The following is a 21,799-nucleotide window of genomic DNA, read 5'->3' as shown; positions in this document are numbered from 1 at the left end:
ATATAAATAATAAATATAACTTGTTGAAGGTATCCTCAGCTCTTCCTTTTAGTTACCACAATCATCTGAATTTCTCTCTCCTTCCCCCACCTCAGAGACTGTAGTTAAGGTGTCATTACATTTTATTATCCCCTTTGTGGAAATGAAAAATACCAAAGAGCTTAAATGGCTTTTCTAGTTTTAAAACAAGTGGCAGCCACAGTGTAGCACTCTTGAGTCTTACTGTAGACTGTGGTACTATGGTTTTGGCTCCTAGCATCTCTTCTTCCATTTTTCCTTATAACAGGTCCCATTTCTCCCTGGCCTGGTTGATCATTGAACCCATTCACTTGGACAAAATATTAATCCAGAGGTGAGAACATCCAAGCAATGATGATTCTTCCCTGGGATTGATTTAAGGAAGTTGGGGTTGCCCAACTAGGAAGATGTTAAATCGGTGCTGCTGGCAGCTATTTTTCCTGCCATCTGGGAGAAGGTGTGTCTTCAATAAAAAAAAAAAAATAAAGCTGAACAGAGATGAGAGGTGGTGGGACAGAGAGCTGAAGCACTAAGGTCCTGGTTCCTAGAGCTCTTCATTCAGTTCTGGGAATTACTCTCGTGTCTTTTCTGCCACTATGAGGCAAAAAACTTAAACTTTCTTATGTTAGGTTTAATTGTGTTTTTATAACTTGCAACCAGAAAAGTCCTAACTCATTCAGTTCCTGTAACTGTAGATAAGACATTTATCCACCACCAGTGAAGAGCACCCTCAGTAGACATGGTTAAGAGACTCAGCTCCCAATAATAACATAAAGCTGTGAAAATGAGGTAACATACATATTCTGCAAAATATTTTGGAAATTAAGCATTTTCACTTCTTTTGATAACCAGTTAATGTTTGAAGAGTCTAGGCCCACTAGAATCGATAATGTAGATAGTTCCTAAAGTGTAGGCCAATCGACTTGCAGTTCATATGAGGGTGTGCTAACCTAAAATGCAGGAGGGTGGGATCAGAAAGTGAGAAAGAGGGGCTTCCCTGGTGGTGCAGTGGTTGAGAGTCTGCCTGCCAATGCAGGGGACACGGGTTCGAGCCCTGGTCTGGGAGGATCTCACGTGCCGCGGGGCAACTGGGCCCGTAAGCCACAACTACTGAGCCTGCGCGTCTGGAGCCTGTGCTCCACAACAAGAGAGGCCGCGATAGTGAGAGGCCCGCGCACCGCGATGAAGAGTGGCCCCCGCTCTCCGCAACTAGAGAAAGCCCTCGCACAGAAATGAAGACCCAACGCAGCCAAAATAAATAAATAAATGAATAAATTAAAAAAAAAAAAAAAGAAAGTGAGAAAGAGGTAAGAACCTAATAGTCCTGGATTGACCATGATTTCTTAGGAATTAAACAAAATGCAGGGAAGAGGGGTTGAGAGAGATAAGAACCAACGGCTGTCACATTTCCGTACCCTTTACAAAAAAATCTCTGTAATATATTAGATTGCTTATAGTTGCCTACATTTCCATTGTTTTTAAAGAAGTAAAAACTGTTAACAGATGAACAGAAAAGCTCTGGTGCATAACATGGTTACCTTAGTGTTTTTAACTATATTAACACTCTATTTGGATTGATTGAATTAATCATAGTTAATTCTGTTGTTGGGAGTTGGGGGGCAACTAATTTGATAAAAAAGACCTGAATTTATTATATCATTCTTAAGTAAATAGTATAATTTTGAAGAAATCTCAGCCTCAAATTTTCTCTTGCAGGCATTTTTGAAAAAAGAAAATATTTACATTTAAAATATTAACATTCTGCTACAGAAAAATGAAATGAAGATAAAATGCCTTAGTACTTTAAGCTTAATAAAGCATATATTCATCGTGATCACTCTATATTTTTAATTTAACATGGTAATATAAAATCCAGATTAAGACATGAAAATGACATTGACAGAACAGTTTTGCAAGAAAATCGATTTTGTTAGGGCAAACAGTAAGGCTGTTAGCGTCATGCATTAATATTTTATTTTAAATAATTGTGTGATTATCCTTTTAGTAACATATGAATTCCCTAGCACTTTTGTTTTATAACCTCATTCTTAAAAATTCCAGTGGCTTGTTTTCTTGTATGTTCCCTAATTGTGGTGATCTTAAACAGATCTTCAGTTTTAAATCTGCCAGTTGTTCTAATACAGATGAATAAATATATTTTCTCCAGTTGGCTATTTATTACAAAGACAGCTTGTTTGTGGGCACCGTCAGGACATCTGCATTTTATTGGATTTAATTTTTAGTAATAAAGACCTCCCACATTTATAGATTCTTTCCAGCACAAATTAGCCTGTGTGGGAAGCAAAGAACCATCAGTCAGGGAGAAAAAGTGAATCCATATGGTGCCAATGATTCTGTTTCCCTGGCTACAATGCAGAAAGAGTTGAGCATAGACAGTTTCCCCTAGCAGATCTTTGTTTTTTTGTCAAAAGCTTGCTGGAACAGGATTGGTGTCAGTCCCAACGCAGTACCTTTCAGCCAGCCCAGCTCATCCATGTACCACGCATCAAGTCATAGATGCTTAACTGAAATATCAAGGGTGAATTCTCCTTATCTTCTAATCTTGCTCTGTTTCTCTTACATGTGTGCCCAGTCCCTGGCTCTTGCCATTCTCTTCCATTTTGGGGCTCACCTCTGCCCTTTGGACTTGTTTTGTTTTTGCCAGTCCAAATCCTCAGCACTTTCTCAGGGCTTTGGTTCAGGTTCCCACACAGGGTCTATGATATGGAGAAACCTTTAAAAAAAACCTGCTTGTGTCAAAAAGCAGTCAAAACATTCTATCTTCAGCTTTTTAAAGGTGACAAACTAAACTTGGTAATAGAACTTGAACAGATGATGGATATTCTTCACTTTTAAAAGTTATATATAATTCCCTGTTGTGAGAGAACAGACAGGAACTGAAAGTTTTTCTTTCAGTTGACACCAAAGTACCCGGAACAGTTCATTTCCCTTGGTCAATGTCATCCATGGGATGAGGAGGAGGAAACTGGGCATAGCATACGTACACTTTACTATCAGTGTTAAGTCCTTCAGCACAAGAAAAAACCTATTATCTCTGCCTCTTGGCAACTCTGAATCTCAGCCAGAGAGAAGATGCTGCTTCTTAAACACTACTATGTTTATTTCCCCGTGAGTTTTTGGTAAATTTAAATTTAGTTTAACAAGTTTCCTAGTTGTAGAGGGTGATACAAATATTGATGACTTATCCTTAAAAATTTATTATCTAGTACAGTGGGTAGAACTGTGTTCCCTCCTCCCACCCCTAATAAGATATGTACACATTTCTAAACCCTGGTACCTGTGAATGTGACCTTAGTTGGAAATAGGGTCTTTGCAGACGAAACCAATTTAAGATGAGGTCATACTGGATTAGGGTGGGCCCTAAGCCAATGACTGGTGCCTTATAAGAAGAGGGAAATGTGCCCACATAGACACAGAGGGAGAACACCGTGTGATGATGGAGGCAGAGACTTGAGTGATGTGTCTGTAAGCCAAAGAAGGCCAAGGACCGATTGCTGGCAACCCTCGAAAGCTACAAAGAGGAATTCCCTAAGAATTCTTCCCTGCAGCTTGGAGAGAAAGCATGGCTCTGTTGACACCTTGATTTCAGACTTCTAGCTTCCACATTTTTGAGAGAATAAATTTCTACTGTTTTTAGCCACTCAGTTTGTGGTTATCTGTTATGAAACTAATGCACTAGTTAAGGAGGCAGAAATATGAACTATAAACTGTCACACAGTTTTAGAGACCTATGGAAGCATAAAGAAAGGAGACATTGCTTTCTAAATGTCATGGGCAATAATTTTTGGAACATCAGGTTTCTTTGCAGAAACTTAGTAAGCTATCTGACTTTTAAATGTACTGTGTGATTCTTTTTTTATTGAGGTATGATTGACATACAACATTATATGAGTTTCAGATGTACAGCTAAATGATTCCACGTTTGTATGTGCAGTTGCAAAATGATCACCACAATAAGTCTAGTTAACAGTCTATCACTATACATAGTTACAGAAGTTTTTTCTTGTGATGAGAACTTTTAAGATTTATTCTATTTTTTCTTGTGATGTGAACTTTTAAGATTTAGCAGTTTTTAAATATGCAATACATTATTGTTAACTATGGTCACCATGATGTACATTATATCCCCTTGACTTATTTTATAACTGGAAGTTTGTACCTTTTGACTCCCTTCAGCCATTTCACCCAATACTTACACCCCACTTCTGGCAACCACCAATTTGTTCTCTGTATCTATAAGCTTTTTTTCTTTTCTTTTCTTTCTTTCTTTTTTTTAGATTTCACTTATAAATGAGATCATATGTTATTTGTCTTTCTCTGACTTATTTCAGCTAGCATAATGCCCTCAAGGTCCATCCATGTTGTTGCAAATGGCAAGATTGCATTATTTTGTATGGCTGAATAATACCCCATTACATGTATATATGAATACCGCATCTTCTTTATCCGTTCATCTGTTGATGGACACTTAGGTTGCTTCCAAATCTTGGCTATTGTAAATAATGCTGTGAACATGGGGGTGCATATATCTTTTTGAGTTAGTGTTTTGCTTTCTTCAAATGAACATCCAGGATTGGAATTGCTGGTTTGTATGGTAGTTCTATTTTTAATTATTTTGAGGTAACTTTATACTGTTTTCCATAGTGGCTATACCAATTTACATTCTCATCTACAGTGCACAAGGTTCCCTTTTCTCCATATCCTCACCAACAATGTTATTTCTTGACTTTTTGATGATAGCTGTTCTAACAGGTGTAAGGTGTATCTCATTGTGATTTCGAATTGCATTTCCCTGATGATTTGTGATGTTGAACATCTTTTCATGTTGGCCATCTGTATGTCTTCTTTGGAAAAAAGTCTGTTCAAGTTGTCTGCCCATTTCTATTTTACTTTATTTTATTTTATTTTGGCTGCACTGCACAGCTTGTGGGATCTTAGTTCCCTGACCAGGGATTGAGTCCGGGCCCTGAGCAGTGAAAGCACAGAGTCCTAAACACTGGACTGCCAGGGAATTCCCTCTGCTCATTTTTAAATCAGATTTTTAAAAATATTGAGTTGTATGAGTTCTTTATGTATTATAGATATTAATCCCTTAACACATATATCATTTGCAAATATTTTATCCCATTCAGTAGGTTGCCTTTTCATTTTGTTGATTGTTTCCTTTGCTGTGCAGAGCTTCTTAGTTTGATGTAGTCTCACTTGTTTATTTTCACTTTTGTTGCCTTTGCTTTTGGTATCAAATCCAAAAAAATCATCACCAAGATCGATGTCAAGTTGCTTACTGCCCATGTTTTCTTCTAGGAGATTTATGGTTTTAGGTCTTATATTCAAGTCTTTAATCCATTTTGAGTTAATTTTTGTGTATGGTGTAAGGTAGCGGTCCAGTTTCATCCTTTGCATGCAGCTGTCCAGTTTTCCCAGTATCATTTATTGAAGAGATTGTCCTTTCCCCACTGTATATCCTTGGCTCCTTTGTCATAAATTAACTGACATATACATTGGTTTATTTCTGAGCTTTCGATTCTGTTCTATTAATCCATGTGTCTGTTTTTATGCTAACACCATTCTCTTTATATTACTACTGCTTTGTAATATAAATAGTTTGAAATCAGGAAGCATGATGCCTCCAGCTTTGTTCTTCTTTCTCAAGATTACTTTGGCTATTTGGAGTTTATTGTGGTTCCATACAAAGTTTAGAATTGTTTGTTCTATTTCTGTGAAAAATGCCATTGGAATTTTTATAGGGAATGCATTGAATCTGTATATTGCTTTGGGCATTATGGACATTTAAAAAATATTAATTCTTCCAATCCATAGCACAGAATATTTTCCATTTATTTGCATCTTCTTCAATTTTTTAAAATCAATTATTATTTTTTTAAAAAATAAATTTATTTATTTATTTATTTTTGGCTGCGTTGGGTCTTCGTTGCTGCGCATGGGCTTTCTCTAGTTGCGGCGAGTAGGGGCTACTCTTCGTTGTGGTGCGCGGGCTTCTCATTGTGGTGGCTTCTCTTGTTGCGGAGCATGGGCTCTAGGTGAGCGGGCTTCAGTAGTTGTGGCACGTGGGCTTAGTTGCTCCGCTGCATGTGGGATCTTCCTGGTCCAGGGCTCGATCCTGTGTCTCTTGCATTGGCAGGCCGATTCTTAACCACTGTGCCACCAGGGAAGTCCCTATTTTATTATTTTTGATGGAATTGTAAATGGGATTGTTTTCTTAATTTTTCTTTATGACACTTTGTTGTTACTGTATAGAAACAACAGATTTCTATGTATTGATTTTGTATCCTGAAACTTCACTGAATTCATTTATTAAAGTTTTTTTGGTGGTCTTTAGGGTTTTCTACATTTAATATCATAGCATCTGCAAATAGTGACAGTTTTTCTTCTTCATTTCCAAATTGAATTTCTATTATTTCCTTTTCTTGCCTAATTGCTATGGCTTGGATTTCCAATTACTGTGTGATTTAAAATGAGTCACCTCATCACTCTGAACCTGTTTATCATCAGTGAAAGAGGGGCTTTGGCCCTCCAGATGATCTCTGAAGTCTGTTTCACTTGTAATATTTCATTCCTCTAAATCTGTAATATAGTCTGATTTTTCTTTAATTGTTTATTTTAAAAAGTTATTAGGTTAAGGGGTAAAAAGTCATCTATGGGATTTAGGTGTCTCCTCTTCCTGCCCCTCTTACCCCTGAAAAGGATGAACTGAAGTGTGTGACTAGAGTATTTTATTCTCCAAGATGAGCTTCATTTCAGGTGTACACAGATGAAGGGCAAACTTTTAGCTTAGGTGCTGCTCAAGCCGCCTTCTCTCTGGCAAGCATGTTTGAATAAAGAAATAAACACTAACATCTGTCCATGGACTAATCAACCTAACAGTATAGTTGAACAGAGGAAATTAATGTGGGTTTGAATCTGGGCTTGAGTGGACTCCCTGCACAGGCAGTTTAAAATCCCTAAGCCTGTTTCTTTATCTGTAAAATGGCGATAACATCATCTTATTGGTCATTTAGAGGATGACATGAAATAGAATACTGTATATATTTTTTAAGTGCCTAGTATCCAGTGGACACTTAAAACTGTTACTTGCCTTGATGATATCCCTTATTTGTGGAATCTAAAAAAATACAACAAATATTGTATTTGTGAATATAACAAAAAGGAAACAGACTCACGGATATAGAGAACAAATTAATGGTTACCAGTGGCGGGGGGGAGGGGCAATACAGGGGTGGCAGAGTGGGAGGTACAAACTACGGGGTGTAAGATTAGCTACAGGGATGTACTGTATCAATACAACACGGGGAATATAGCCAATATTTTGTAATAACTAAATGGAGTTTAACCTTTAAAACTTATATAAAAAAATAGAATTAAAAAAATCACCAACCTATACAATCAAGAGCAAACAAATGCTTGTTGTTTGAAACGACTTTAAAAAAAAGTTACTTGCTTACAAAATCCTCGCTTAGAAAGGAAACTGAAAACCTCTGGGCTACCCCCGCCTGTCAGGTAGGCTGGAGTCCGGAATCAAACACCCTTCTCCCCTCTCCCTCTCCTCCCCCCGCCCACCGGCGGCCCCCAGCGGCCTTGAGCCCGGAACAGCACAGCCGGGAGGAGTCAGAGGCGGGGCCGGCGGAAGTGCTCGCTCGCCGCTGTCAGCTGCGCCGGAAGTTCCTGGCCCGGCCTGGCGGTAACCTTGGGGTCTTCGCCGCCCGAGCAGCCACGGCCGCCGCGGGGGTGGGCTTTGCTAGTCCGAGCCTCAGCCGGGGCCAGGTCTGTTAGGTGCCAGGAACCGCCGGGTTGCGCAGGAGTTCGCTGAGGTTCCCGGGGAGTAGGAAGCGCGGGCGCAGGGCCTCCCAGCCGACATGTCTCTAGTGGCAGAAGCCTTCGTCTCGCAGATTGCAGGTAGCGTGCATGGCCGCGGACCCGGACGGAGGCGGGGACCGGCGTGGGGCAGTCGTGGGGAGCACTGTGGGCTTTAGGACTGCAGGTTTCCTCCAGCCTTGCAGCATTAGACGCTGAACCCAGGCCTGGGGATTGAGGTGGGCACTGACTACCAGCCGCATCTCATAGATGAGAAAACGGAGGGGGAGAAACTTGGCCAAGGTCACCCCGTAGGACTGGGAGTTCCATCTGCTTTTCTTGGGCACTGCTTTGTCCAGCTGCCCACTGGGTCTGGAGTTGTTGGGGTGCGTGGAGAACGCCGTGGGTTGGAATTAAGGTGGGGGCGTGGCCACAGGGGCAGGGCTTCCGAAGGCTTCAGTGATTAAAAGTATGGGGGCAGCCTCGGTGTGGGACCTTAAGTTTAAGGTGATTGTCACTAGTGAGTCGCCATTGTCATTTGAGTGGCCACCGAAGTGTCCTCTCCGAGCAGCACAGCATTACCATTTGCTAGGTCTCTAGGATTCATTGACACATTTTTAAATCTACATGAATTTTTTGAAACACCTTTGACTTGACGGACTGAACATGACTGATGTAAATAGATTTATAATGTATTTCTGTTATCGAGGTTCTTATTTACTGTAGTGAAAGAAATTAAATATTGTTGAGAAAGTGAGGAGACTATTGTAGGCGTAGGTTGATGGGTAATAGTTAACCATTAAATGGAGTTAATCTTAAACATCCTAGCAGTATTTTCACGGTGAGGACGGTAAATATTCAGTCACGAGGATAAATAGGTACATTTACAATAAGGTAGTATTTTTGAAATGGAAAGTACTGAATGTGTTACAGAATTTGCCAAACTGTTTTTCATTGCATTTGTGTGAACATACACTTCTTTTTTCCTTTTTTCACTTAAAGACTGTTTTCTAAAAGAGAGGGAAGCTCCCACTAGATTGCAAGCTTCATGAAAGCTGGGATAATAGTTATTTTGTCTCTAGTATCTTTTTTTCTTTTTTAAATTAATTTATTTATTTTTGGCTGCCTTGGGTCTTCATTGCTGCGTGAGGGCTTCTCTCTAGTTGCGGTGAGCGGGGGCTACTCTTTGTAGCAGTGCGCAGGCTTCTCATTGCAGTGGCTTCTCTTGTTGCAGAGCACGGGCTCTAGGCATGTGAGCTTCAGTAGTTGTGGTACGCGGGCTCAGTAGTTGTGGCTCGTGGGCTCTAGAGCGCAGACTCAGTAGTTGTGGCGCACGGACTTCATTGCTCCACAGCATGTGGCATCTTCCCGGACCAGGGCTAGAACCCCTGTCCCCTGCATTGGCAGGTGGATTCTTAACCACTGCACCACCAGGGAAGTCCCTGTCTCTAGTATCTTGAGGACCTGTCAGTTGGTGCTCAGTAAATATTCGCGACCTGAATCAATGAATAATCTTGAGATTTCAAACAACGATTATTTCTATTTATACCATTTATGTTCTAAAAAAAGTTAGATCATTAATTTAATTTAGATTGCTGCTATGTTAAAATATTTCAGCGTATGCTGATATTGGTATACTGTATTCCCTAATGTGTGATTTCTTTTAAAGAAAAAATGATGAATATCTTTTAGTAAGCTTTTAATAAGTTTGGAACTTTGCTTCCATTAGTGAAATTTAAGAATTTCTAGGAATTTTATCAGTCTACCATCTTAGCTATTTGGAGTGGTCACTCTAGGAGGAGGTGTTTATAGATGGATAATTCAATAAATGGTGTTGGGACAAATCCTAAGTCATAACATTTCAAGAATAAATTCCAGATGAATTAAAGATTTAAGTGTAAAATAAGAACAAAAACCAAATTGTAATAAAATAATTAGGAAAAAATATAGGAGATACAGCGTAGGAGGCCCAAGCAAGACACAGAATTCAGAGTTCATGGAAGAAGAAAATTACAGATTTTATTGCACATAAATTTAAAAAGCTTTGTATGATAAGAGACATAAGTTTCTACAAATTAAGAAAAAGACAGTCCAACAGAATCAAAGATAAAGGACAGGAACAGGCAGTTCACAAAAGGGGAAATGCAAATAGCAGTGAAGGTATGAAAAGATGCTCTCCACTAATTTCCACTCAGTTGGACCCTCAAAGTATTGGTGAGTCTGTAAGAAATCACTGCTTTTTGGGAACTTAACATAGCAATATTTATTTAAATGCTGTTAATTGACCCAGAAATTCTTCTTCATGGGATTTATCTGATAGAAATAGAAGGACCAGTATTTAAAGAAATATACAACAGTAATAATTGTAGTATTATTTTTAATAGCAAAATCCCAGCAATGTCCTAAGTTATGGCATGTCCACATTATTACAGATACTAAAAATGAAGAGGTATATCTGTTAAATGTATTGGCTTGAAAACTCTGATTATCTTAAGTAAAAAGTTATAGAATAGTGTTTGTGTGTATATGTATATAGTATGAACCCACTGTTGTTAAATAAATGAACCCTGTATAAACATGTATATGTAAGCAAAGAAAAATGTAGAAGAATATTCAACTAATTTTAACTAGTAATGTCAGGGTAATAAGGATAGGATGTTGGTGGAGTGAGAATATTTTACTTTTGAATTTAAATGGTTCTAATTTTAAAAATTTGAAAGATTATATTTTGGCAACAGCGAAAAAGGGTGGCTATACCAATAATTTATATGAAACCTTGTATTTGACTTGTAAGTGTGACTCAAATCCAACAACTAATCACAGCATTCTGCTTCTGGCAGTAATATGGTTTTCTTGGAAGAGATCAACCTCAAGAGATTAGAGATATATATCTACATAGTCCCGTTATAACTTAATAAGTAAATGTGAATCTGTTTTTGTAGTTGAGAGCTCTATTTTTTAATGTATTTAACACTTTGCTTATTATTCTTTCTTTCAGTGGGCCAACAAACTGGTATTTCTTTTGGAAACATTTAACGGCATCTTACATCTATCTGTGATATTCATGAAGTGCCCTCCTTGAGAACCTCATTCATAAGGACATCTTTTTGAAAGCCTTCTCTGAACTCTCCCATTTAAATGAACCACTTCTGTCTCTTTACCACTAGTGTATCCCTCACCAAGTCCTCTCAGTTCTTACTCCTTATTATGACTCAGTAGCTATTCTCTCCATCTCCACTGCTATATTATTACCTTAGTTTAGGGCTTTGTTATTTCTTGCTTGGATTACTGTAGTAGTGTCTGAATAGGTTTTCCTGCTTTCAGTCTGGTCTCTTTCTAGTACAGCCTCTACACTGCAAAGCCTCAGTGGGTTTTTGTCTGTTTGTGTTGTTTTATTTTTATTTTCCTAAAATGCAGATTTAACTCCTCTTGTTGTAACACCTCATTGGTTCCCCACTGTCAGTAGAATGGAGTGAGGCATACAAGAGCCTCTGTGAGTTATTCCAAGTCTGTCTCTCCAGCCTCATCTCTCACACCCCTTTCCTTGAACTCTTGCCTTTCTAAACTATTAGTAAATAAATAAACTATTAGTAGTGTCCATCTTTGGCAAATGTTGCCTTTTCCCTGAACTGTCCACTTAGCTTGGATAACTCCTGTCTGTCCTTTAAGACTCTGAGCACATTTTAGCCTGTAACTCTACCTGACATTTTTTTCCTGTGTAATAAGAAAGGTTTATTGTTTTTTTTCTTTTTTTCTCATAATAAAAATGATACATTACTACTGTAGAAAATGAAAACAATCCAAAAGAATGCAAAGTAAAAATCACCTAAAATCATAAATTTAAAATCTCATCCTCATCATTAAAACTTTGGTGAACAAAGCTACCTCATTTACTCTCCCTACAAATAAAAAAAATGAACATAAATAATATATAATATGATTACTTTTTTGTAATCTGTTTTGTCATGTAGCATATCGACATCTCTTTCCATGTCTATGAATGGACTGACATATATATCATCATTGTTAAATGGTTGCATTAGTATTTCACGGTAATGAAGAAATCATAATTAGCTTATCTAATCTTATTATGATGGGTATTTGGGTGTTGTATTAGTTCGGCCTGAGAAGCAGAAGTGGTAGGGGCTCTAGCGCTAGTTCTAGCTCTGTCTACACATACACACACACACACACCCCCACACACGCACGCAGGTGCTCGGAACTGGCTTATGCTGTTGTTGTGGGGTTGGCCAAGCAAATGCTAAGTCCGAAGGCAGACAGCCCTGAAGGGGTTCCAGGAGGAGGAGGGAGCATGTGCCGAAGGTGCTGCTTGCAGAGCCTGAGCTCAGGGAGGACTTAGGTCCTCTGTTAGTAAGTTGGGCCCACCCAGGATAATCTCCCTTTTGATTAACACAAAGTCAGTTGATCCTGGACTTTAATTATATCAACAAAATCCCTCCACAGCAACGCCTAGATTAGCATTTGAATAACTGGGAGGTGTTTGCTACGAAATGGCTGTTGCCTCCCTTCTGTCTTCCCAACACCTGCTGGAGGATACCCCTTGTAGCTCACCCTAATAAACAGTAGAAAGGGTATTCTGGGAGATGTAGTTCAGTCTAGCCAGTTTAATGTACCTCAAAACCATCACAGGTGTATATGACTTTGTAAACAGTGCTTGCAAATACATATTTGTGTATCTGAGTAGTTTCTTTGGATAAATTTCTTAAACTGGGAGAGAATTTTGAATTTTTCTTTTAACTCAGTGACATGGAAAGAAATGGTAACTTATGATTTTGAATTAATAGCTTGGATCTCTAGATAATGATATGCTAGATGAAGAACTTTAAAAAGAGGATGAAAATAGTCCTGGATATTGAGTGGTTTTCAAAATCTTTTGTAACAACCTGTGTATTTTAAATTTTCACTTGTTTTTTTAACTGGCAAAATTTTCCAATACATTAGTTGAGTTTCAGGTTAAAAAAAATTATTTTTTTCAGATAGTTGGGTAGGCACATATCCTGGGGAAGGATTGAGTATTCCCATTTGGGTTATATGACCATATTTGGAGTAGTCACTGTAGCCAAAAGGACAGAGTACTGTGATGGACAGGCCTGACTCACTTGCCCATCTGTTTACCCGGAGTGACTCCAGCTTTTAGGGCTCCACAGTGCCGCCAGATACATGCAAAAAGCTAGAGAGGTGCTGAGCGCTAAACTGCAGGAATCTCCTACAGTGTTGATCACTTCCTTCACCTTGCTTTCTTCCTGTGGACTTGGAAGTGAGAGTCAGACCTGGGTTCTTATTCAGCTACTTGCTAAATGTGTGACCTTGGGCAAATTACTTGCCTTTTTAAGCCTCAGGTTTCTTATTTGCAAAGTGGTAAAGATAATTATAGATTATTTAAGGAATAGATGACAAAAGATAGAAAATGCTTGGCATTGTATCTGGCACATAGTAAGCACTCAGTAAGTGTTCATTAATATTATTTTTAGCTCATTTACCTATCAGTTTTTCTCTTTTACTGGACTTTGCTTCTGTCCTCCTGTGTGAAGATACAAGTTTGGTAAAGCTTTTAAAATTACTTATAAGTAGAATACATAATTTATTTCAATAATATAAAACATCTGTAAACAGTTATTACTTTTATTAAAATTACTCCTTTAATAAATTATTCTAAGATATTTGTTTCAAGATTATACCTTTGATAAGTTCCAGCCATATTTATCTTCATTATATAATTGAATCTTCAGTATAGGCCATAGGTATAAATACTCTGAGACTTTTTCAGTGTGATTTGTTTGTTAGCATTGCCAAAAGGTTTTAGCCTTAAAAACTTAGCTGCTAAGTATCTGGTTGATGATAAGAGTAAGCGTCCATTTTTGACCCACTGTGCTAGATGATATATTGATACATAGTTGCTAGTATTAACAATTTGATCATGTTAGGCATTTTTCTTGTTTTATGGATCAGGAAATTGAAACTCTGTTAGGTAATAGTGTATAACGGTTAGGAACAAGGCCATTGGAGTGAGACAGAACTGAATTCTAAGCTCAGTTCTGCTTTCTGTTTTATGATCTTGGGCAGAGCTTTCTAGGCCACAGTTTCCTTATTTGTGAAAAGGGGATAGTATATTTTATAATCTAAGCACCTAGGGTAGTACATGGTATGTTCAGTATGTGGTAGTTTGTTACTGCTTTTGTTTCCTAGGTGCCTTTGAGGACGTTACCTTTGTACTGTTATCCCTTTACCATTTTGGTCAGCAAAATATCCAAAGTGTCTTATTTTTATTAATTTCTATACCATCATTTCTGAATGATCTTATTACTTCACTAATGTGTTGATATAGTTTAAGCATATTAGTTAATTTCATCATACTATGGTTATTAATCTTTTGAAATCAGGACAATATCTGTTCTGTTCTTTATTTAGAAGCTCTGTAAACTATGTAAAGGATGAAAAAGAAGACTTGGAATATTTCATTATCTCATTGTGGGCATGCAGGTGCTTAATTATTTAAATTTATTAATAATTTCATTCTCGCAGTTGCATTAATTTATGGTATGATCTAGGAAAGCAGTTTTACAGGTTCCATGGCACCCATATGTAAGCATTTTGGAAGTAAGTATAATCAATATAAGCATGTTTAAAAAATTTTGTTTTTATATCAATAATAAAGTGCTTTTTATTCCATCTTTCTTCCACATGAATACTGGGAAATTTGGACTTTGAAAGCATTTCAGAAGCGTCTTAGAGGCCCAAAGTGGAAACTGTGGGTTAAAAGTCCTTTGTAAAAAAGAAGTGATGCTATTGCTCACAAGATTTAATAAGAGTGAAGAAAATGGTAGTCAAGGCTCTTACATCTGTATATCTAATATCTAATAATTGCAACAGATATTTGAAAAAATACAATGCGTTCAATTCTTTTGCTCTTGAAAATAAAGATATGTTGTTAGTTATTTGTAATCCACATTCTGAGGATTCTCCAGTATTGAGGAAGGCACTGAGGAATTATTGAGAAGTTATTGAAGTGGCCATTACATTTCAGAGAATCTTTTTTCATTTGTATTAGTTGTATGAATAGACTCATAACCATAGTGCTTATCACCTTGGCACATGAAAAGTTGATATTGAAGGGGCAGATGGAGAAGCAAAACAAAGACAAAATAGGTTATACTTCAGATTAGAGGCAAAATACAGTTTATTGACAGCAGTGTGACCTATTTTCTTTTATCATATGAATAGGTTGAAAACCAAATTCTTAAAGGCAATGTTTATTTCCTTTTAGAAAACTTTAGTATGCTGTTAAGATCACTTGAAAGGCTTGTTTTTGATCGTATAATAGTCCATATTAAGCATAATGTGAGTTTTGATTTTCTTGTGTGCTTCATTAACATTCTGTACTCTGAAATTACATGATTTTTCATTTTTAACCTAAAAGATTTTGGTGATGTATGCCCCATAAAATTTGTCAGTCGTTCTTCTATGAAGACTTTTGAGTTATTAATGTTAGCTCAAGCCTTTCATATATGAGTGAAAATTGAAAGAAAACATCAAACTTCTTAACATTTTTCAAACATTTTTGATATTTCTTGATAAGCAGTTTTCAGATGGGCTGAAGATGTCAAATGAAGATGAGATATTAAATTCAGGCTTCTCATTCTTTGTTCAAAGACAGAAGTTATAATATTCAGCAAATCCAGCTACAGACATTTATGTGTAGAAGTTTCTGCCTTGCCAGTAAGAGAAATGCACGTTTTAATTTTTTATTGCTTTGTAAATGATCCTGTGCTCTATTCTTGAACACTTTTCTTATTTTTGTACGCTCTATAAATGAATCATGGTTTTGAACTTTCCTACATCAGTAATAAAAATGAAATTTGATTGGTTAGTAATAAAGAAGATTCTTTTCATAAAAACAGTCATTTTGTCATGGCAATTCCCATTAACTGTAACTGCATTAGCAAAATAGAAACCATAAAAAGCATTTCATTATGCTTGTACACTTAGCTATGTTTTTGTACTGATTATATATTTTTATCTCTAAGAACTTTTATAAACCAGAGAAGTTTCTTCATGGCTTAACCTGAGATGTTATCATTCCTAATTTGGTTAGATGGTTTTATTTCCAGACTTATAGCAATTTTTTGCTGTCAGATATCTTTTAGGCTTTAGATAGCAAAAGACCTGCTTGTATTTTCCACAGAATATATTTTTAGGTTGCGTATCTGATTTGCATTAGGTGCTCTGCTAAGTGGTGGGGTACAAAAATGAGTAACAGTTGTTGCGTTTGGTGAACTTACATTCTTGTGTTGGACAGATCCATTGAAACAAAGTGGTGTATCCTGTAATACAAATGCTAATTTACTGAGCCTTTTACCTCCCTTCTCTCAAACTGAATTAGGGGTGTTAGATATTTAGTGAACATCTCAACTCCTCTCCCTGCCCCTCACCTTCTGTCTAGCGCACTTGTGATTATTTTTTTTTACCCAGTTCATATTTCGTCTCCTCTCGTGAATTCTTTCCTGTCTTCCTCAAGCAGATTGTCATTTCTTCAAGAGGATTCCTATAGTGCTTTATACATCCCTCTGGTCTGATGCTTATATTAATAATTGTTACTGAGTACATTCTGTGAGCTTAGAGACTGTATATGGCATTTACATAGTTTATCTAATTTTATTCTTCCAAGAACCTTACAAGGTAGATGATATTTCCCCTTTTTACAGATGAAGTAAATGAGGCAAGAAGAGGTTATGCAACTTGGCTAAGGTCACTTAGGCAATAAGTTGTAGAGTTGGGAGGGGAACCCAGGCATGTCTCACTTCAGGACCTATGTTTTTTCCCTACACCACCTGTATTCATTTATTGTATTGTAAATGGTTATGTGTATCTCAGTCACCTCCTCTCACTCCCTCTGCTCTGTGCCCCCCACGCGCTCAACAAAATTAGATCTTAGAGAGCAATGGCAGTTTTATATTCATCTTTGTCTATCTATCATAGTCCCTTTTCCAAGTTTAATAACCTATGGTTGTTTAGTTAAATGCTTTAATATATATTTTTTCTGCCTCTCTGAGGATTTTCTATCCCTGTGCTTCTGTTCATGAAGGGATTCTGTGATGGTTAGTCTATGTTATCTTATTTCTTGTTTGTTTTTTCTTGTTTTTTTTTGTTGTTGTTCTTGGGGAATCTGGCAATTCTGCCAAGATTTCTGCAGGTATAACAACAGATCAAATCCTCTGTAAGGAGTCATTTGTTTCACGGCTAGCTGAGAGGAGTAAGGGAGGAGGAATAGAGAGTTCTTTGGTTACCTAGCTTGATATGAGAGAGTGAGTATATGTCACGTACTAGAAAAGGGCAGATCCTTAAAATAATAGGTACTGTTGTTACAGTGATTGTAATTGGTTTAGAGTAGTGGGGAGGATTGTTTCTTAGTTGGAGGGACATTTATTTTCCGTTTTCTAGGATTAGATTTAGAGAACCATTAAATCTTGAAGGTTAACACTGTTAACAATGTTGAGGTCTGATACTTGTGTGGGACTGTTTGTCTTCTCTCTGTTTTTTGGCCAGATACTGCACTTTTAATCTTAACCAGCTGTTTTTGCATAGTTCTGCTATTGATCTCATATTCATCTCTATTTCTGAGAAAAGTTCAGACACGGTGTCAGTGTTTCCTCTTTTATGAATTACAGATTACCATTTTTAAAAAGAGAATTCAAATTTTGAGTCCTAGCTACAAGGTTCATATCTATTCATAGTCACCTGGAGTTGGCCTGCTGTTTATTGGAAATTAATGAAAAATGGTGGATCTTTTTTATAATGGGGCGAAGTCTAAACATAACCATTTGAGAGGATGACACATGAATCCTTACTAAGAATGGAAGGTTTTCAGTTTAACTTGTATTCATTTTAGCCTGAGTTATTGGCTTGCTGATGCTGTGAATTTGTTTTCTTCACCCTTGTTAACCTCCAGAAGTTTGTCAGTTTTATGAAACTGATCCTTGAATACCATTTTGAAATTGATCTCTAGTGTCACATAGATAGGTTCAGATGGCTCACGTTCAAGTCTCATAACTACTAACTTAATTTTACTTTCCTTATTGATTACATCTAATGGAAAAACTATCATTTAACCACTTTTTGGTTCCAAAGCAAGTGCAGCCTCAGTTCATTAGTCTTAAAATCTTATTCTGGAACACTATTAAATTGCAACTTGTTACTAAAGCATGTTTTAAGACATGGCTTTAAGCCATATCCACAAATACTTAAGTAGAATAAGATGGGTAAAAATCTTCTTGAATAAAATTAATCTACATAGATCCTTACTGCCACATTCTGTGAGGCAAATGAATGAAAGGGGTGAAAAGAACTTAATTTTATTTCAAGTGTACTCCATGTCCTTTGGACAGTTCTTTTTTTTTCTTTTTTTTGGATGGTGGTCGCAGACCATCTGCATCAGATTTACTGGGAGTGTGTGTGGCAAGTTTGGATTCTTGGCCCTCGTTTCTACAGTATCAGAATCTCTGAGTTTAGGGTTTGGTGGAAATATGCAATTTTACAAAGTTCCTTAGGGGATTCGTATACATTAATGGTTGAGAACCATTGTTGTAGGGTGATTGTAATTTCTTTAATTATAATTAATTAATTATTATAATTATTACCTAAGAACGTTTATTTGTGGGCTTTGTAAGAGGTTAGCTAATACAGTTCTGTGTTCATTGAATCTGGATCCAGACTACCTGGGTTCAAACCCTGGCTCGTGTCACTTATTAGTCACTGTGACTTTGGCAAATTACTTATGGTTGTACCTTAATTTTCTTATTGTAAAATAGGGATAATAATAGTAGTGTCTACCTCATCAGGTTGTTGTGAGGTAGTTACTATGTCAAGCACTTAAGTACACAATAAATGCAATAAGTCTTAAAATCTATTTCAGCTTTACTGAGGTATAATTTATATACCAGTTTTAAGTGTACAATTAATTTTTAAAATATATTTACAGAGTTGTGATTATTACCACAATCCAGTTGTAGAAGAAACATTTTCATCACCCGCAAAAGAAATTTCTTGCCTGTTTACAGTCATTCCCATTCCCATCCCAGCCTGAGTCAACCACTAACCTACTTTCTGTTTCTGTAGATTTGCCTATTCTGAACATTTCATATAAATGGGATCATACAATGTGTTTTCTTTAGTGACTGGCTTTTTTCACTGGGAATAATGCTTTTGAAGTTCATCTATGTTGTAACAGGTATTAATGCTTGGCTCTTTTTTTATTGCCAAATAGTATTCTATGGTATGGATATACCACATTTAGTTTATCGACTCATCAGTTGATGGTCATTTAGGTTGTTTCCACCTTTTGATTACTGTGAATAACACTGCTGTGAACATTCTTGTACAAATCTTTGTGTGGATATGTTTTTCCATTTCTCCTGGGTGAATACCTAGGAGTGGAATTGCTGAGTCATAATGGCAATTCTGTGTTTAACATTTTGAGAAACCTCCAAACTTTTTATATTCCCACCAGCAATGTGTGAGAGTTCCAAATGCTCTACATCCTCTAAACATTTGTTATTGTCTGTCTTGTTGATGAAAGCCATTCTAGTGGGTGTGGGGTGGTGGCATCTCATTGTGGTTTTGATTTGCATTTCTCTAATGACTCATGATATTGAGTATCTTTTCACGTGCTTGTTTGGCCATTCATGTATCTCCTTTGGAGGAATATCTATTCATATCCTATGCCCATTGAAAGGATTGAGTTATTTGTCATCTTTGTGATTGAGTTGTAAGTTTTTTGTATATTCTAGATAATAGCTGTAAGGGTCTTAAGGGACTCTTAACTGCTGTCACCATCCACCCCCACCCCCCCACCATTATCATCTGCCTCAATAGCAGTCTAGGTAGTTTTTGACCAGAAAGAGGTAGATTCTCATTATTCTCTAGTTTCATTTGGGCACCAGCTTTGGTTGCAAGAGAGAAGTTCTGCCCTTTACAAGTTTTCCTGAATTTTCAATCTGTTTTGCTTTCCTTCTTCTGCCTCCTGAATGGCAGGATATTAGAACCCATTTGCCTTGGATATTAATTCTAACGTATCATTCATTCATGTGCCCTCACTTTGAATCATTTTAGTCCTTTGTTTACCACTTTGTTACAAATGAATAGGTGGTTGGAGATATTGATGAGGGATTTGTGGGGCTGATGATTTGTCTGCCATGGGCTCAGTAAATTGGCATTCATTTGGCATTCTGGAGATTGTGCACTGTTTTATGTAATTTTTTTCTTAGTTCTGTGTAACATGTAGTCAGAATTAAGCCTTGTTATGGGTGTATCAGATAATCTTTATTGTTATTTTCAGATAGGCTCCAGTATTCATCAGAGTTTTAAACTTGGAACATTATAAAGATAACAGATAGGGAGATGGGCCATATGGTACCACTAAAGTCTAAGTGCCTTAAAGGCAGTTACTTGATTTTCTTTATAATTTTATCCCTAGTGCTTAGAGTGGTGCCTGGCACATTATATTCACGGTGTGTGTGTGTGTATGTGTATATATATATATGTGTGTGTGTGTGTATGTGTATATATGTGTGTGTGTGTGTGTGTGTGTGTGTTCTGTGAATATTTATTGAATGACTGATAAAACGGATTTGTAGAATGTGGCTTAATTTACTTTCTAAAATGAGAGCTATGTACAGTTTACTACACATACTTACATGCAACAAGCAATAAAGAATATGCAGTGGATTCTGATGTCAATCAACAAGTTTTTAAGGACTGATGATAACTTGTAGCCAAGGGAATGGTTCTAGTGTGAATCTTCTTCCAAAGTTTGGCAATCCCTTTGTATTTTTGTCTTACACCTCTCTAGTCTGTCTTAGAATGTCTGCTCCTTGCTTCAGGACCCTTATTTCAATCTAAGGTATTCTTTAATCTTTCTATCTGCCCTTCCTTGCAGTATATTTTTTAAGTGGCTCCTATGATCTGAATGTTTGTGTCCCCCTCCAAATTTTTGCATTGAAACCCTAATCCCAAGGTGATGGTATTAGAAGGTGGAGACCGTTGGGAGGTTATTAGGTAATGAGGGCAGAACCCTCATGATTGGAATTAGTGCCAAGAGATCCCAGAGAGCTCCCTAGCCCCTTCCACCATGTGAGGACCCAGCAAGAAGTCTGCAGTCAGTGACCTGGAAGAGGTCTCCTACCAGAACCCAACCATGCTGGCACCCTGATGTTGGACTTTGAGCTTCCAGAACTGTGAGAAACAAATTTCTGTTGTTTATAAGCCACCCAATCTGTGGTATTTTGTTATAGTAGCCCAAGTGGACTAAGACAGAGAGTGGCCTTACCACTGTGTTACAAAATACTACCTGTCAGTATTTTAAGTATTGGAACTATTTTAAGTTTATGGAAATGACAGCATGGCACTACACCTCTCCATTCTCTAACATGAGCCACTTTCTTTAAAGTATTTAAAAATTGAAGTATAGTTGATGTACAATATTGTATAAGTTATAAGTGTACAATATAGTGATTCACATTTTTTAAAGGTTATATTCCATTTATAGTTATTATAAAATATTGGGTATATTCCCTGGGTTGTACGATACATGAGCCACTTTCTGACATGAACATTGATCTCCAGCTGTTGAGGTGATGGGAGAATGTTTTTTTGTTTTTGTTTTTTAATAAATTTATTTATTTATTTTTGGCTACATTGGGTCTTTGTTGCTGTGCGCGATCTTTCTCTAGTTGCAGCGAGCGGGGGCTACTCTTCGATGCGTTGCTCAGGCTTCTCTCTGCGTTGGCTTCTCTTTGTTGCAGAGCACGGACTTCAGGCGCATGGGCTTCAGTAGTTGTGTCACGTGAGCTCAGTTGTTGTGGCTCGCAGGCCCAGTAGTTGTGGAGCATGGGCTTAGTTGCTCCGTGGCATGTGGGATCTTCCTGGACCAGGG

General features: G+C 37.3%; 1 protein-coding gene across 3 annotated transcripts in view; it reads left to right on the top strand.

The window, feature by feature from the left end:
* Nucleotides 1–7,686: 7,686 nt before the first annotated feature.
* The window catches only part of MTX2 (metaxin 2), a 60,907-nt gene continuing 46,794 nt past the window's right edge, over nt 7,687–21,799 (top strand). The window contains exons 1-2 of one of the 3 annotated variants that reach the window (XM_082395670.1): nt 7,687–7,953; nt 10,850–10,864. In XM_082395670.1, the coding sequence (XP_082251796.1) occupies nt 7,914–7,953; nt 10,850–10,864 (55 nt within the window). In that variant the 5' untranslated portion in view covers nt 7,687–7,913. The remainder of the gene's footprint in view (nt 7,954–10,849; nt 10,865–21,799) is intronic. The other 2 variants (XM_082395668.1, XM_082395669.1) reach the window with 2 other exon arrangements.

The sequence above is a fragment of the Balaenoptera borealis genome (genome assembly GCF_965194805.1).
Source record: "Balaenoptera borealis genome assembly, chromosome: 6".
NCBI classification, from domain to species: domain Eukaryota; kingdom Metazoa; phylum Chordata; class Mammalia; order Artiodactyla; family Balaenopteridae; genus Balaenoptera; species Balaenoptera borealis.
This window is presented reverse-complemented; position numbering and strand designations above follow the sequence as displayed.